We start from the raw sequence: 17499 nt of genomic DNA on the forward strand, positions 1-17499 counted from the left end.
TATGATTTTTATGTGTACATAATTTACATAACTTTTATGCAATTAATATAAATTAAGATTATTTTTTAATTCTAAGAGGAAATTTTCTTGTAGATTTATTAAAATTAAAAGGTCAATAATGCATGAGAAAAATATTTGACACAAATGACATCTTAAGTTAAAATTATACAGTTTCAGTTGTCTCTAATACTTCTATTATTTTTGATACATTTGCTATGTTTAATTTAATTCTTACAGATAATTTTACTATTTTTTTCGATTATTAAAAACAATATTTAGAGAATATGTTTGCGCTGAATATTCATATTTTTATTTACAGCATGACTGACTTTTGTTCTTTGTTAAGTCATTCCTTAAAGGGGATTAGTCATGAAAACTTAGAGATTAGATTACATGCTCTTGAAAAGCTGAAACAGGTTCTGCATGCTAATCAGGTAATGCTGCTATTAAGCATATTTTTATTCATATTTGTTCATTTTGCTGCTCTATAAAATAATTTTATGTTTAAAGCTGTGATTTATATTGAAATTTACATAATAATGTGATTATTATTTAATACATCATTACTTTACTTTTCATTTGCTCACTATAAATAAATATTCAAGTTCTTTTTGTGAATACGCCTATTAAAAAGTTCAATAAAATAATTGTATTAAAGCTAGTAAAATAACAAAAAAGAAAATTCCCCCCCTTCAAACTTTCAGAAATACCCAAATCCTGATAATTTCAGAGAATTTTTCATCAATGCAAATGCGTACATCTCTAAATATTAATGAATGTAATTAGAAATGACTGAAAGTAAAATTTGTGATATGGCATTTAAAAAATTGGCATTTTTGTCGTGTTAAAACCTCAGAAAATCACCTTAAATGTTGTTATTATGTCATGTTTTATTGAAGTTGAAAAATATTATGAGTGATACATAATGAGCTTAAGAGGAATGCAATCTGACAGTAAGTACAGAGTAAAAAAATTTTATTTTTCAAATCCAAAACTGTTTTTTTTTTTATATATTTTTCCTAAGTTAAATTATTGAAAAAATATCAAGTATTGAATATTTTAAATTTATTATATATTATTTTAATTTTAAATTTATTGTATATTCTTCTTTTTTTTTCTTCTTTTTTTTCATTGTTAATTTTTTTAAAATAATTGTTCATTTTTTGTTGTTTAGGAATTTTAATTTAATATGCATCATTGTGAACTTTGTGATTGGTGGTCCCAAAATATTGTGTCTCACGCCATTGGTTCCCCATCCCTGCCATATACCTTTTAAAGTACAAATTTGGTTATGTCTTTATCATACTTCACGAAATTAATTACTTTGATTTCCTTACATATGAATTAAAAAGAAATAATATAATTATAAGAACATGCAGTAAAACTGATTTTTATTTTATTGAAGCAGCAAGCTAGATATTTGCTCATAATATGAAATCTTTTTTAAATACTATAGAAAACTCCATTAGGATGTAGCTCATGACTGGTTGTCGGAAGAAGTTTTAAAGTAGGCAGTCATTTCTAGTGTCTTTTTGAATGTATGCATACCAAATTTGGTGTAAATTGGTTTAGAATTACTGATTTGTATACAGTACATGCATACAAACATTCTGCTTTATTTATATAGATTTTGTCTTAACTTCTTAATACATTGTCATAAGTTTTTAATATGTTTTTTTGACTAATTATCAATTTACTAACCTATTTTGTTGCTTTCAATGTTACACTTCACTAATTTTTCTTCAAACCAGATATGTTTTTGTTAATTTTGTTCTACATATTGACATTTATTCTTATTTAGACTTCTATCCATGAGCATTTGCATGGTAGGGAAAATGTTGATAATCTACTATCAAATCTTGTTGCTGCTGTAAGTACTGTTCATCTCATTGTTTATCTTTAGCTACAGTTCTTTGTTCCTTTTTATGTGAATTAACTTTTCCTTATCCTGTAGCTAATATCTGGATGTCGAGAACCAGATAGTAGGATACAAATAGCTTTAGGAGAATGTTTAGGTGAACTTGGTGCTATTGATCCAGGAAGGTAATTCTTTTCCCTATCGTTTATTTTTTTAATAGTAGTAAATGTTTTGTTCAAGCAATGTTTTTCTGTGTCTGTTATCTGATTATTTAGTATAATTGTTTTTCTTTTTTTTAAAAAATAAATCAAATAAATGAATGTTTATTAAAAAAGAAGAAAATAAATTTTACTCATTTTAAAACACTTCATTATTTAAACCTTTTATATTTTTGAACCTTAAGTTTTCATTAATGCTTACATTTTATTTGCCATTCCTTGTTAAAAATGAACTTTAGTTTTATATTTGTATTGATTGTGTGATTTATGATTGATTTATGTGTTGCATGTGGACTACTAAGAAAGTTAAGAATTTTTAATTTTAATGTGTAAAAAAATTTTAATTTACCTAAATTTTCATATCCTTTATTTATTTTTCTACTGAGAAATCTGAATGTGACAGCAACAAAATCGAATAAACTTTTTAATAAAATTTCAGATATCAAATTCCTTTTAAAAATCTTATTTTCTAAATATGTATTATTTAATATTCACTCCAAATAAAAGAGTTACAAGTCTAACATTTATGATTTAAGAAAAAAAATTCAATGGTAAATATATTTTTACAGATTAGACATGAAAAGTGCTAGCTCCACGGAGACGTTAGACAAATTTTTTAGTAGCATTGACGATGAGGATTTTGCTTATGCTTTGATACAAGAATTAGTACATTCGTTTTTGGCTGCTGAAGATAGTGGTGTTCAAGTAAGTTTTTTTTTTTCATAGATCAAAAGATTATCTATCACATTTACTTACACTATTGCCTTATGTATTTTTTCTCTCTTCTCTACATCTTAATATATTTTTTAAATTTTATCTAGGATTGCTCAGCATTTGCTATTCAGGAAGTTTTGAGATATTACAAATGTTCTAATGAAAGTGGTTCAAGTGGAAGCCATTTATGGAAACGATTTCCTTCTGATATACAAGAAATATTAGTTGTTTTGTTTCATTCTCAGTAAGCCTTATGCTCTTACTATTTGCTTGTAGTTTTTCTAGAATTACATTGTGCCATTTTTTTATTAGTGTTTGTTTATTTTGTAATTGTTTATTAACTCATTTTTTGTTCTTGTTTTTGAACTGTGATGTTATGTTTAAACTTTAAATATAGTTCAAGATATTTTTTGGTGCAGTAAAATAAGTTGAAGAATTAGTAAAAATAATGATTATCCATGCAAAGTTGCTTAAGACACATTCTCAAAACCACTTTATGCAATGGTATATAATTATTCTATTGAGTTTCATAATAAGTTGCTGTTTTCATATATTTATGACTAAACTTGAGACTACTCTCACTCCACTTCTAATGAGCTTTTCATCAAATGGTTATAGGTTATTAGGAAGTTATTAGTTTTAATACAGTAATCCTTTGATGACGTGTTTTAATCCTCTTTTATTATTTTTCATCACTAAAATTTATATAATTGGTGCTAAGATCCAATCCATGTCAGCTTTATGGCTACCAATCTTTAACTATGAATCTTTTTAATTTTGAATCCAACTCAGAAGATAAGAGAAATCTTGGATCAAGCATTTTGAGCATTTCATCCTTATGGACAACATTTTTAGAGCAACTAAGCCATCCTTTATTTAAAATAAGATGAAAAACACAACACTGTTGCTCAATGTCATGGAAATTAAAACTCATAATCACCTACTTCTTCCAAGATATATTATGTAAGAACTGTAGTCCATGCAAGGGTAATAGTATATCATATCCACTAGTCATTGGTGGGATTCAAATCTTAAGTCGCCTCTGAAAAACAAGTTCTCTATTCTTCAAGCCATCCTAGTTGTAACGCTGTCATTTATAAATTTTTCTCAATGCCTTTTTTTTATTATTATTAGTAATTATTTCCCAAATGTTTTTTAAACGAAAAATTTTTTTTTTATTTAAATTTAAAAAATAGTACATAAAAAAGTACAACTTAATAAAAAAAGTTTTAAATTAAAATATTTGTTCAAAATAATATTATTGTTTTAATTGGAAAATTCCCTAATCTCTAGTTAATAAATACTTAATAGAATTTTCAACAAATTGGATAGTTTTAATAATTTTTTGAGCAGTTGAATTATATATATTTTCTTTTAACCCTTCTTCTATTAAAAAAATGCCCTCTGGCTGTAAATATATTTATTGAACATGCATGATATGATAAAACATAGAACAATTGCGAAATTATGCACTAAAACTGAACTTACACATATAAAAGCATTAAAAATTGAATAACAACACAGACTTAACAATGGGGAACTTGACTGCTGAGGGATATTTCTTGATGCTACCAGCAGGGTTCGCGGTTGTCCTAGTTTTCCTAAAAAAAAATTTTTTATCCTGATTTTTAAATTTTTTATGTGTTCAGAACATCCCATTTCTTATAGACAGTAAGGAGGATTGTGAATTAATTGATTTGAAGAATCAAGATAATTGGTTTGGTAATCCATTGTTTTATTTTAGTTAATTATTAATGGTTGTAAAAATTGCAATATTTGATTGTTTAATCTTAAGGGCCATCTACTCTTTGTGTGCACGGTTTAGGCATGCATATATGATTCATTATTCAATGCTTCAATTTCATTTTGTAACTCAATCATTTAACGTAAAAGAAACTCAATTAACCATTTTAATGGTGATGAGTTTAGGAGTTGTATGCTTCTTGATTATTTTTAGCAAACGCAATAACAAATCATATAGGGAAGAGTTATATAGTTTCATAATAGATTAATTTCTTTAATCTTTTTTCAAAAATTAATGGATTTCTAATAAAAATATTATAATCATGCTGTAGAATTTTTAAATGGTTAATTGATGAATCATCAACAAAATTACTGAAGTACAAAATTATTAAGAGTCATATAAATTACGTTTTGAGATTATTGAAATCAAGCTTTACAATTATTTGATTATTCTTGTTTTTTTCACTTGATTACAAATTCTAATTAGTATAGTATAAGGAAATATAAATAAATTGATACTTTTTTTTATGCAACTACCCTATAAAAATTTTCTATGTATTGATCTCAAACTATTATGTGTTACTTAATGCTCCATTAATAAAATTAAACTGGCAATTGTTAAAACTTTCTATTTTAAACAATGTAATTCTAAAATTAACCATAATGTCTATATTATTATTCTTTTATGCTAAAGTTTACCTTTATTATACTTAAGCAAATTATTATTATTTTTTTTTAATTTTTTTTTCTTTTAAGTAGTTGGGTATGTATACTGTTCCAAAAAATTTTCCACTTGCTTTCACAAATTTTCTTTAGCTCACTACAAAGCTTGCTACTAGATGACCTATGATAAAATACTTTTGCTATAATTTTTATTTTAATACTTTTGAAATTCTTTACATTATTAGATTTTTTACAATTTATTATAGATTTAAAAAAAACCTTTGAAATAAACTGTTAAGGAAGTAATTTTTGACTCTTATAATTCTATAAAAATTATATATTTAATTGATGTACTTTTTACTTGTTAGGTATAAACCTTTGGAAAAATCTCGGAAAAAGTATCCAGCACCAATATTCAGAAGCAAAGTGGGCCACACTTTCAAGGAGTGGAGCAAAAATTGGTTTTATTGTTTATTACAAAAAGTGCGTTTTTACTATCATTTGAGTTTTCTAATTCTAAGCTGTTTTTTTTTCTTTCTTCTTTCCATATTTTAAGAACCATTTTATTCTTAGGTGAAAAAGGAAGGTCCGTCAAGATTATTTCATGCTTGTTCTATTATTGTAAAATATGATCTTAATTGCACCTTGTTTTTGTTGCCACATTTAGTTGTTTATGCTTTACTAGATTCAACTGAAATGGAAAGAAACGAAGTAATTATTACAATATTCATTTTTTAATTTGTTTTATAACTTCTGTGTATGTGACTTAATGCATGTATACACAACATATAATAATTTTACTATTTATGATCAAGTTGATGTATTTTATAATTCGTGATAAAATTACGCACCTTTTTCACATACATTTCTAATAAGTCTATATATGTATTCTCCATTCTTATTTCTTTAAAGGGATATTTTACCCTTTTAGTTTAAGTTAAAAGCTTTTTTAATTATTATTTTTTAATTTTTTTAGCATAATTTTAAATATTACTCCACTGCTTCTACTAAACATGATCTGTACTTCAATAGATAAGCGTGGTGTTCTTTATACATGTGACAAGTTTATTCCATGGTACAAAGTTTCTTTAGTTTTGCTGATCATTTAGTAAGCACCAACTTTTTCAAGTACAGCTAAATCAGAAACATTTCTCTCTGTTTACTCCAAATCAACTGCCACAATTGAAATTCAAATATGCGTTATGAAAACATGTTAGAAGCTATCTTGCTTTGAAAAAAAATTTCTTTAAACAGATTTTAAAAATAAAAAAAAGAAGCCAAATGCAAGAACTATGATCTACACCCCAAGAGTGGTCACTGAAATTTATAAATTGGTCACCTGAATAACGAATTCAAAAAATGTAAAAAGAGCTTTTATTTTTTTTTTTAAAAAAGTAGTTACACAAAAATCTTTATTCAGGTTTAGAATATAACACTGCAGTGTTATAAAGTTAATTTAATTTTTAAAAAGTTTATCCTGATATTTTTTCTGCTTTTTGTCTTAGTTAAACCCTGTACTTGATTGTAACCATTTCGTTTTGCAAGTTTAGTTCTAATTAATGGAAATAAAATTTGAACAATTAAAATTACAGTATACATTAAATGAGTAAAATTGTATAATAGTTATTCCAAAAACAGGCAACTGAAATTTAAGATAATTAATAAAAAAAATATAACTTGAAAAATCTAAGTACCCTGTATAATACTAGAAATAACATGTTCGGGGTCAACATGTATTACAATACATGTTGGCCCCCAACATGTTATTTCTAATTTTGTGCCCCACTTTTAAAAACTATTTGTTCATTTCTGATAGAAGGTTCACTTTTTATAAAACTTTAATTTCCAATATGATCTTTATTGCTTCAATATGGAACAATTGTTCCCCAAAAATTTTAGGTCTTTTATTTAATGTAAGTTTCTAATTTGTTCTTTTAAATCATGCTGTGATATACCAAGTATTTAGTTGAGAAAATATTTACTGGAACTCAACCACGGGATAAAGCCAGGATATCTTATCAATTTAATCAGATGAATTTTTTAATAAATTTCAAGACAAATTTCAATGTTATTCATTTAAAAATCATTTATTATAAATTATAAGAATACTGTTTTAGATACGCGATGAAATCATAGCCATTCTACAGTATAGTGAAACATCAGCATCCATGAATGACCTCTGCCGTTTGAGTTCACAGATAGTTTTTTCCATTGTTGATCACTTGACAAAATGGTTATATATTTATCAACATGAGCATATAAAATCATCAGGCCGCTCGGGTGTTAGGATAACTGGTATGTATACTTCTATTTGTCTACTTAAAATGTTTTTGTTTAATTTAATAGTTATTATTATTTTTTTTTAGCTATAAAAATGTCTGAAGATAAAAATTACTCTGCTGTAAATGGTTGTTTGGCACAGATCTCCCAGATTCTTCTTGCCAAATCAGCATTTTCTTGTCAAGCCTATGCTCGGGCTTTAATGCATTTAGAAAAGCACCTGAAGAAATATCCAGATCAACTTGAAAATAACATTAGTTTTAAGCAGGTTAGTATTTTGAGTTATATTTTCAAATCATTCATCTAATTTCATTTAATTAGTCATATATTCAAAAAATTATATCTTAAATACTTCAGGAGCTTTTTTTAAAATTATAATTGAAAACAATAATCCCTATTAAAGCTGTGTCTGATTTTAATCCTCTATTCTCTACTACTATCAATTACTGAATCTAGCATTAAGAATTAAATTTATTTTTCTCTAACTTGGAAGCTCCTCCCCTTTCTCTTTAATACCTGCAAACAATAAAAATACGAATTTGATAACTCTTATACAAAAAAGTTATTTTAAAAATAAAGAATTCAATTATTTTACAACTAAGTCAAAAATTTAAATAAACAGATGTGTATCGTCAGACATAAGAGTGAATGGCTGTAAAAATTCTTAATTCTACTGCTAGCATTTTTTGCTTAACAAAATTATGCTTAAAAAAAAACTTTTAACTTTATGTAAAGTTACTTAAAAAGACTATTCCTCACATCAATAATTCATTTCAGATTGTTCCTTAAAAGTTTTCCTAAAATTAACAAAACCTAATATTTTTTCATCAAATGAGAGGAAGAGGCATGTTTGGCAAAAATTTTCTTCATATTTATTTCTTATACTAATATTAAAATATGGTTTAAAATTTAGCAAATGTTATTTAAAGCATTACATTTCATAGAAATAAATTATAATGAAATAACCTTTTTGCCTTCCTTTTCTGTCTCCCAGGTAACTTGCTGATTGCCTTAAATTTATTTTCTTTTTACAGATTCTTTGGTTCTCTATTGTATTTTTTTTATTGCAATATTATCAAAATTTTTGCAGTTTATTATGCATTGTTTTAATCATTGTATGAGGAATTTACAATTGTTTTTCTTCTATCTCTAGCAAGTTAATATTTATGTGTTTTTAGACTACTGTAGAATATCATATATTTGATTTAATGTTAGATTTAACATTATTACTTTACTTTTTGACTCATTTCATTAATCCGCTTATTCAAACTGATTTTATAACTTTTCATTAATACCTACACAAAGTTGTTCCAGTAAAAATTGTACTTTCAAATTAATATCAATCATTTCAGTAAAATCAATAACTTTACTAAAACAAAAGGCTTATATTCAATAATAAAGGAATAAATAAATGGTATCTTAATTTTTTTATTCAATTCACAGCCCTTTGGCAGAAAAGTAGTTCAATGTGTTTTCTTCTTCCCATGAATGCAATTGAAAATAAAGAAAGATAGATTAAGAAACCTTGTGAATTTTGAACATCAAAAAATAATTTCTACCTGAATTTGAGATTCAAAATTCCAAGCTTGTAATAATATCATATTAAAATTTAATTTAAGAACCATTTGGATTTTTGATAGAATTCTCACTTGTAAACTGTGTGTAAAAGTACTGTGTGAATACAAAATATTTAATAGATTTGAGAATAAACTAAATTAAAATGTATGACAATTAGAAAAAGTAATTTTTTTTTTCGTAAATTAAATCATATACTCTTTATTTTTTGAAATCCTATTTAACTTTTAGAAGTCTCACTCAAATTTAGAAAAGGGTTGATAAATTTTCAATTATGCCAGTAATACGGAGGAAAAAATATTAAAAATTATAAACAAATAATTCCTTTTTATAAAAAATAATATAGTTCAATAAAAAAATCTTTTTTCCGTTAACAAAATTTCGAACATGTATCACTGAACTATACCTGCATAATAGCCATTAATAATGTTCTAAATACTACTTACACTGTTACATTCCTTAAAATTATATTTAATTTATTTCTAGCCGTAAACCTTCCTGTTTTGTGTATATATTTTTTCTTTAACACTTTTTTTAGAAAATCTACTCTGCTCTGGATGATCCTGATGGTGTTGCAGGTGTTGCTGCAATTAGAAAAGACGAACCACCTTTGCTTGACTTGATTTTAGAAAATGAAGCTACAGGTTTCTAATTTTTTTCTTATTATTTAATTATGTATGGGTTTTTTTGTATAATATATCAGAAACTAAATACTGTTACTTTAATTTTCAGGAGATTTGTATGGTGCATTTGCCTGTTACGAGAAAGCTATAAAATTGTATCCTAATCAAGTTAACTATCACTGTGGCTTCTTAAAGTGCTTTCTTGGAATGGATCAACCAACAACGGCTATTTCATATGCAAATGGTATTTTGAGTGAAAAGTAAATAAAAAGTTGTTACTTCCAAACTTTTTCAACAATCAAATTTAATTAGTTTTAAAAAACTTGTAAAATATTTAGTAATTTTTTTTATTGAGCAAACAATGCAAAATTGCTTCATAGCCTGTTTTTTTGTGCAAGAAAACAAATATTTAGAAACTTACTCATTATTTTGCATAACTTTTGTACAACAAGGGATTATTTTTTTTTAAAAAAAGGATAACTTTAATATAAAGAGTATTCTTTTTATCTAATTTAAAAACTAGGTTTGAGATTTTACATTTGAAATGTAAAAGTTGAATTGATATTATAAAAAAAAAAAGTAAAACTAATACAAACACTTTTATCATTATATCTTATTTGTCAATATAATGACTTAATGCACTTGTCCAAAATGGCCTTTGTCTAGAAATAAATATGTGAGTATTGGTTCGTGTTCATGAATTCTAGATTGTTGAGAGATTTTTAAATTGACCTAATATAATGACTGAATCTGCGTTTAATAAATTTGTAGGTGCTAATACCCAGTATATATCTAAGCTAATGCCTTAAATTAATGCACCTATTTTTTCTAATAAATATAATTTAAACCAATATGTAAATTGATAGTTTTTTAAATTGAAATAAATTTAATTTGTTTTCATTTTTCCCTAGGAATGATAAACTATAAACAAACTTATTTATTTTTGCTGTTAGGAAAATTTATTTTTATTAAATGGATTACGTTAAAATTATAGAATATAACTCTTTCTATCTTCATGATCTACAGGGTGACTGATAAGACTAAAGGAGTTAGAGTTAACTTTATCTATGCATATGTATAAGCTTTAATAGAAGTTAACTTTGTGTATGCTACAAACTTAAATAAGTAAACTTTCATGGTACAGAAAACGTAACAATGGCCCAGTCTCCAACATTTGAGTTGCATTCAAAACATAAACATATGTTTTTCTGATATTATTTTAAATAAACCTTTTGAACATAAACAATTCTCTACCTGTACTTCAATATAACTGTTTAAATTATTTATGTCTAGTGATGGAAGAAACTCTTTTAATTTTAATTAATTGAAATATTATTTTACCTTTGCTAATACTAGAAAAAGTATTTTCTGAAATTCCGGTAATTCTGTAATAGTTAGAGGGTATGAAATTGCATATTTTAGTGCACAAATTTATGTTTTAGAACAGTGACTTTTCATTTCTTACGACTATAAAAATATTTTAACCCTTGATAACTAAACACTTGCCTGATAACTAAAGTACTGATATTGCAGGTATTCAATATGAAATGTTACTGTAATACTTCAAGATTTTCTAAGAGTGCAAATTTTACATTTTATTGCTTCTTTATGGTTCAATAAGTGATTAGGTGTATTTACCTTAGGCTGCACTACCATGTTTGTCACAAATAAAAGAAATATAAACGTAAATATGTTTTTAATGTGTAGTCTGTTAGTCTAGGGATTATTTACAGAGTAATACTAATTTAAGTTTATCTAAAGTTAATGTAATAATTCATCTTAGACAATTTATGATCAATTTCAAACAGTTTTAAAATTGATAATTTATTTCAATTATTATTCACTGATCATTTGTTATTCATTGATCATCAGAAATTTTAGTATTTCCATAGTATGAGAATTCTAACCATTTCTGTTTATCTTAATAACTTAATACTAAATTTTCTGTTCTTTTTACTGAAATGCATTATGGACTTAATTTTAATTATAGCAATGTTCTTGCTAGACTTTTCTTTTTATTAATTATTTACATAAAAAGTTTTTAAAAAATCATGAAAGGCTGAAGTATTAAATCCATAGCCAGTCCTAAAGCAAAACAATGTGAATTAAGTTCAAATAAAGGTTCTGAAAAAGATATACTATAGTTTGACTTCCTTAGACTAGAACCTTTATCAGTGTCTAACTGCAAAATGACAGAAGAAAAGTAACGACAAACATGTGCAAAGGGGTAGGCAAAAAAAGACTAAAGCACAAATAATGGTACAAAAATGAACATATAGTTTTGATTTCATAAACAAGAAACTTACTCAGTGTCAGAACACAAAATGTCTCACCCCTTTGTATTGTTTGTGAACAGAAAGAACTCCCCTAGCTATTCGCGTGGAGTGGTGGCAGTGACTATGGTTTCGGAATTTAACTATTAGGGGTACCGGAAAGTAATATTGCGTCGGCGCACTAAATATTAATTAGTCTTAAAAACCGATTCATTTTTTTAGATTCGTTTCCCATCCAGCATTGACACGTAGCTGCTAACGATGAATACATTTTTGATTAAAAATAAAATCTTGATAACAAATATCAAATGCGCCAAAAACAGCATTACTTTCCGATCCACCTAATATTTCAAATAGCTTTTAACTGTCTCAAATTGGGTCATTATTTAAGACAGGTTTTGACTAGGGTCGATTATAGTAAGAAAATCAGAGAGAAAAGAAGCTCCTCTCTTTGAAATGCACTATATCTTGTTTCCGTAGCAGCAAATAACCTTAGACTTCATGGTAAGGGTAGTTCTTTCTGTAGACAAACTATATATATTTGTCTCATTATTTCCACTTTGCACATGTTTGTCTCATAACCACCATTTAGTATGTGTTTGTCTCTTTGCTGTCATTTTGTGTTTACACACCATAGAAGGTTGTTTATAGCATCAAAACTATATTATTTCCATCTCTGTATATTCAAAATTCATGCATACCACAAAGTATGATCTATCTGCATTTGGAATTTTAATGTTATTTCTTCAAAGTAGAATTCTGCATGTTTCTTTTTTTTAAAAAAAAATTAAACAATTATCGATACTTTTTAAAGCAAAGCACATATGATTGCTTTTTTTTTTCAGTATATTTCTGTTCATCAAATAATTTGTTATAACCAATTAAAAAAACATTGTTTCAGTAAAACAAAGAAATTCTTAATTTGTAACATAATTAAATATGCTACGTCTATTAACAGACTTAAATTTAAATGCTAAAACAAAATATTTTATACATTGTTATCTGACACCACTAATCAGTATGATTATGAATTTGTTCTTAATTAATAAATTTTAATTTTAGACCTGAATGGAAACAGAAACTAAATTGCTACAGAGTAGAGGCTGCATGGAAATTGGCTAATTGGGATAATCTTGACCAATTTTTAAACGAGGTATGCTCTTTTCTTTTCACCTCTTTCAAATTATGTTAGTTTTATGATAAATGTTTTTATTAATATTTATCTAAGAATAGTGTTTACAGTATGAGAGATTAGACTTAACCTTTATTTAAAAGTCTGTTGAGAATATGAAGAGCCTTATAATAACAAATGTTCCTATAGAATCAACTCTAAATTCACCCTTTTTTTTTCTTTAAAGCAGGAAGTATACTTGTTTTTATTAAAATTAAAAAGTTTAGTAGCAAAAATTTTGTTAATGACTTGTTTAAAATGATTAACTTTATTTATAAATTCTGTAAATAGTTATGCCGATTTATTTAGAGAGTAGAATCTTGCTTAAAAGACAAATTGCTACTGCTCACTCTTCCTATGATATAAATTATTTTTTGATTACCATGCAATATAATTCGTCTCAAAAGTAGTACAAACCTATTTCATTTGCCAAGGCTTGTTTATGAACTATACTTTGCTCTGTAAAACAGTAATGTATTTAGTATCACAATGTTCAAATAGTTAATAATTATCTTGAAATATGGCAGACATTTGTTTCCTTAAAAATAAGATAAAGTCTAGAGAGAGAAAATCATGTTTCCTTGATACATAATAAACAATATGCTATAATTTTATTTTAAAACTTTTTAAACTTTGCTGAAAATAAATTTCTTTTAGGGCGAGAATAATACGGAATGGATTGTAGGAATTGGAAATATCCTACACTTAGCTAACAAGAAGGTAATTTGATATCACTTATAATTCAATTTTAATTCATGACATGTTCTTTGTTTTTTTTTTATATTTATTCTTTTTATTTCTTAAAAAAAGTTTTTATCCTCTATTTATTTTTTACTATTGAAACTTAGTTTTAAGAATGATGAATGATTTATAAAGCTTTTGAACAGTTCAAGAGTACCTGTTATTCATTTTCTGGAACTAAGTATAAAGTCATTCATTATTCATGAGGAGCATTAGTGGTTTTTTTTAATAATTTAAAAATTGAATGCATGTCTGTTAGAAGTTCATTTATTATTTTTAAATTGATATACATTTCTTCATATTAATGATGCTATTTATAAGTTAAGAGCTTTTTTCAGAAATTTTTTTTGTTCAGAATTTCTATTTATTTTTAGTATTTAAATTTTATTAAAGTATTTAAATTTTATAAAATATGAAAATATTGAAACTTTATCAGATTTTAATAATGATTCTTTTTTGGATGACATTATATAGGAAGCTGATAAACTCCAAACGTATACTAAACTAATACGCAGTAATCAAATGGCACCACTTTCAGCTGCATCTATGGAAAAAGGAGCTTACTTAAGAGGTTATGAATATCTTATTAGGTACTAATTTTGGATTTTAGATATTACAAATTTTGTATTTTAAGTAATTCTTAAAATATTGACTTTATTTGAATAAAAACCTTGCAAGAAATATTTATATTCCATACATATTGTATGTGTATATTCATTAAATTATCTTTTTTACCTTTATGGATGTGACTGGTATCCTTTTGTGTTAATGATATCAGTTAAGTATCAAATTTTATTAAATTGTTGCAGTTTATTTTACTACAATTTGTTAAAATGTGCAAATTTATTATATACAGATGAATGTTTTGCAAATAAATGTCAAACGTTTTTGTTATTTTATAATTTCAAATTTGAAAAAAAAATAAAAATAGTAAAATAAAATTTTTACAGGGTGGTAAAATATAACTTACATAAAGCTTAAAACGAACTATTTTCATTACAGTTACAAATTAGTTTTAGGAGATTTCATACTGCCTTGATCACTAAAATTCTTTAGCAACCAATAATGGACATTCTAACAGGATTGTGTTCCAGGATTCCAGTACATACAAATAAAGAGAATCAAGAATGCTGCAGAGCACATTTTTCTAAACTTCTTAAAATTTTATTTTCTAAACTTTAGTCCCATGGATATTTCTGTTTGGTCCATCTTCTAGAAAACGATTTGAGCCTTTAAAAATATCATAGTGCGAGATATGGGTCAAAATTTTAGTTAGCAAATTTGTAGATTGTAGAAAAAGAAATTAGCGATTATATATACAGCTTTACATAAAGATAAAAATCTATCATTTTAAAAATTTGTAACTATGTTTTTTGTAGTAATATTTTTATGTTTATTTGAAAGCTTGGTTCTGAAATTTTAATGAGATGTGCGTTTTAATTACTGTGTTTATGTTTCAAATTTACTTCTTGTTGCCTTGCATTTATTTCTTATTATCAACTGTTTTGACTGTAAACACATACAGTGTTCAGCTATTAAAGTCCTTTTTATATATTAAAAAAAGAAATTACTAACTATTCTCTCTCTTTTTTTTTAATGTTATTTGTGTTTATGTGTTATTTTCATATTTGTCCCTTACTCTGCATTTTTTGAGAAATATTGAAAGCAAATTTCTAGTTGTTGGAATAAATAATTGTATTAATAATTACTTGCATCTTGATAAATAAACTAAAAATTTTCCCAGACTCATCAGAGTAATTAAAATAAAGTCGTTAAAAACTCTATTTTTGTGGTTTTGAAACCATTGATTTACATTTCTTTATTGAAAAACATATTTAAGTCAGGCTCTATGTTATAACATAATATATTTTATGATTACACGGAAATATTCTCAATGAATTCATTCAAATAGGAATTTCTTCTTCTATAAAAAAAACTAAAATAAAAATGTTTATCATAACAAAAACCTGCTTATAAAAATTTAGTAACTGTGAACCTTATTTTATTACTTATTTCTGTAGTACTTTTCTTTTATATTTTAAAGCTACTTTCAAGGTAATTGTTTTTACAAAACATTATCATTTTATCGTTATAGGATGCATATGTTGACAGATTTGCAGCATTGTGTGGACTATATTTTCAACCATAATGAAGAAAACAATCCATCAGGAAATAATTCTACGTTTTTCAAAAGCATTTTGCCAGCACTGAACTTAAGAAAACAGCTTGTGCAGGTTAGGGAACATAATTATTCCACCAAGTTTCTCTGTGTTATTTTTATTGATATTTTAGTTCTACATCTATGTAATATAACTTTATAGATGATTATAAAGGAGTTATATAACCATCACGTTTACTTTAAGTTATTTATTTACGTTTAATTACAACCACTCACCTAAATAGGACACTTCTGAAGGACACTTCTAAAAGCAAATACCCTTAAAATAAAGAAAGAATGCCATAAAAATATTTGATGGATAGTAAAAAAAAGTATTTTAGGTTTCTCTCTTTTTTTTTTAAAGAAATTTAACTTATTTGTATATGAGAATGAAGAAAGTGGTAGCAAATATTATGCTATTTGACTTTTATGATCAATATTTGTAAGCAATATAAACAGAAATGTAAGTTCATTATTTCATTGACAAATGACTGCAATAGAATAGCACTTTTTATATTTATTTAGCAGAAAAAATATTTATTTTAATTTTATCAAATTGTTGTTTACATTTTATTAAGTGCATAGCTGTCAACTCTTCCAGTTTTCCCGGAAGATTTTATTTTCATAGTTAAAGTGGTAGTGAAATTCATGTTATTCCATTAAACTTTTTGAGTTAAAATAATAATTCTGAGTAAGTTTGACCACCACTCTATATAAATAATTACAACAAACATATATAATCTTAGTAGTCTTTGCAATACTGAATTTCAACTTGGTCAAAATATATTTCTGAGTAGGATTGTTTTTCAGTAACTGTTTTACTACCACTTGGAGTGAAAGTTGGCAGATATGAAAGTGATTTGACAAATCGGTATTAAATATCAGCTGAGAGGCATTAATAGAATTTTGGAAGTTTTCATTGCTATAAAATCATTTAATTTTTAAATTAATAGAAAAAGATTCTGAAAATTTTTTAACTTATTAATTTTATCTAAATTTGCCATTTTACAAAAAATAATTAAAATTAAAAAAATATATTGAAAAAAAACTAAGAAATTTAAATATTTTACAAAAATATTCTCATTTTGAAAATAAATACCTTAATAAGGGATATTTTTGTAATTAACTCACATTTTTATCACAGAAAGCTTAATCAGGATATTGTCTTAGAAAAATCTAGTAGTGATAACTGAAGTAATCTGAGATAAACGTTTTATAATTTAATACATTTGTGGCAACCTGTTTGTATTATTTTATGAATAAAATATATTTTTGTGCGAACTTTGCCCTACTAGACCTAAAGTAGGCATAGTTTCCACTGCAGCTACACCACTCCTTACTAGCCCTGTATAATCATTTGTTTACGTTAACTATTCATTAATTAGTGAAAGACATAGAGTGACTTTTAAAGCATGTAATAAACAAATTTATTTACAACAATAGTATCTCCGATTGTTAAAAATAAGGAATAAAATTAGCCTT

The 17499-nt window shown here is 25.5% G+C and overlaps 1 protein-coding gene across 2 annotated transcripts in view; it reads left to right on the plus strand.

Annotated features, from left to right (window-relative positions):
- mei-41 (ATR serine/threonine kinase meiotic 41) overlaps positions 1–17499 on the plus strand; it is a 106036-nt gene that overhangs the window by 48573 nt on the left and 39964 nt on the right. For both annotated transcript variants that reach the window (XM_087167849.1, XM_087167850.1), the window contains 15 exons: positions 320–434; positions 1802–1870; positions 1955–2043; positions 2646–2781; positions 2898–3034; positions 5565–5679; positions 5770–5907; positions 7314–7491; positions 7563–7744; positions 9590–9695; positions 9784–9934; positions 13010–13100; positions 13776–13838; positions 14334–14449; positions 15955–16093. In XM_087167849.1, the coding sequence (XP_087023975.1) occupies positions 320–434; positions 1802–1870; positions 1955–2043; positions 2646–2781; positions 2898–3034; positions 5565–5679; positions 5770–5907; positions 7314–7491; positions 7563–7744; positions 9590–9695; positions 9784–9934; positions 13010–13100; positions 13776–13838; positions 14334–14449; positions 15955–16093 (1825 nt within the window). The remainder of the gene's footprint in view (positions 1–319; positions 435–1801; positions 1871–1954; positions 2044–2645; positions 2782–2897; positions 3035–5564; positions 5680–5769; positions 5908–7313; positions 7492–7562; positions 7745–9589; positions 9696–9783; positions 9935–13009; positions 13101–13775; positions 13839–14333; positions 14450–15954; positions 16094–17499) is intronic.

Source organism: Parasteatoda tepidariorum, chromosome 7 (genome assembly GCF_982258835.1).
Source record: "Parasteatoda tepidariorum strain Cologne lab strain chromosome 7, Ptep-v5.0, whole genome shotgun sequence".
Classification (NCBI taxonomy): Eukaryota; Metazoa; Arthropoda; class Arachnida; order Araneae; family Theridiidae; genus Parasteatoda; species Parasteatoda tepidariorum.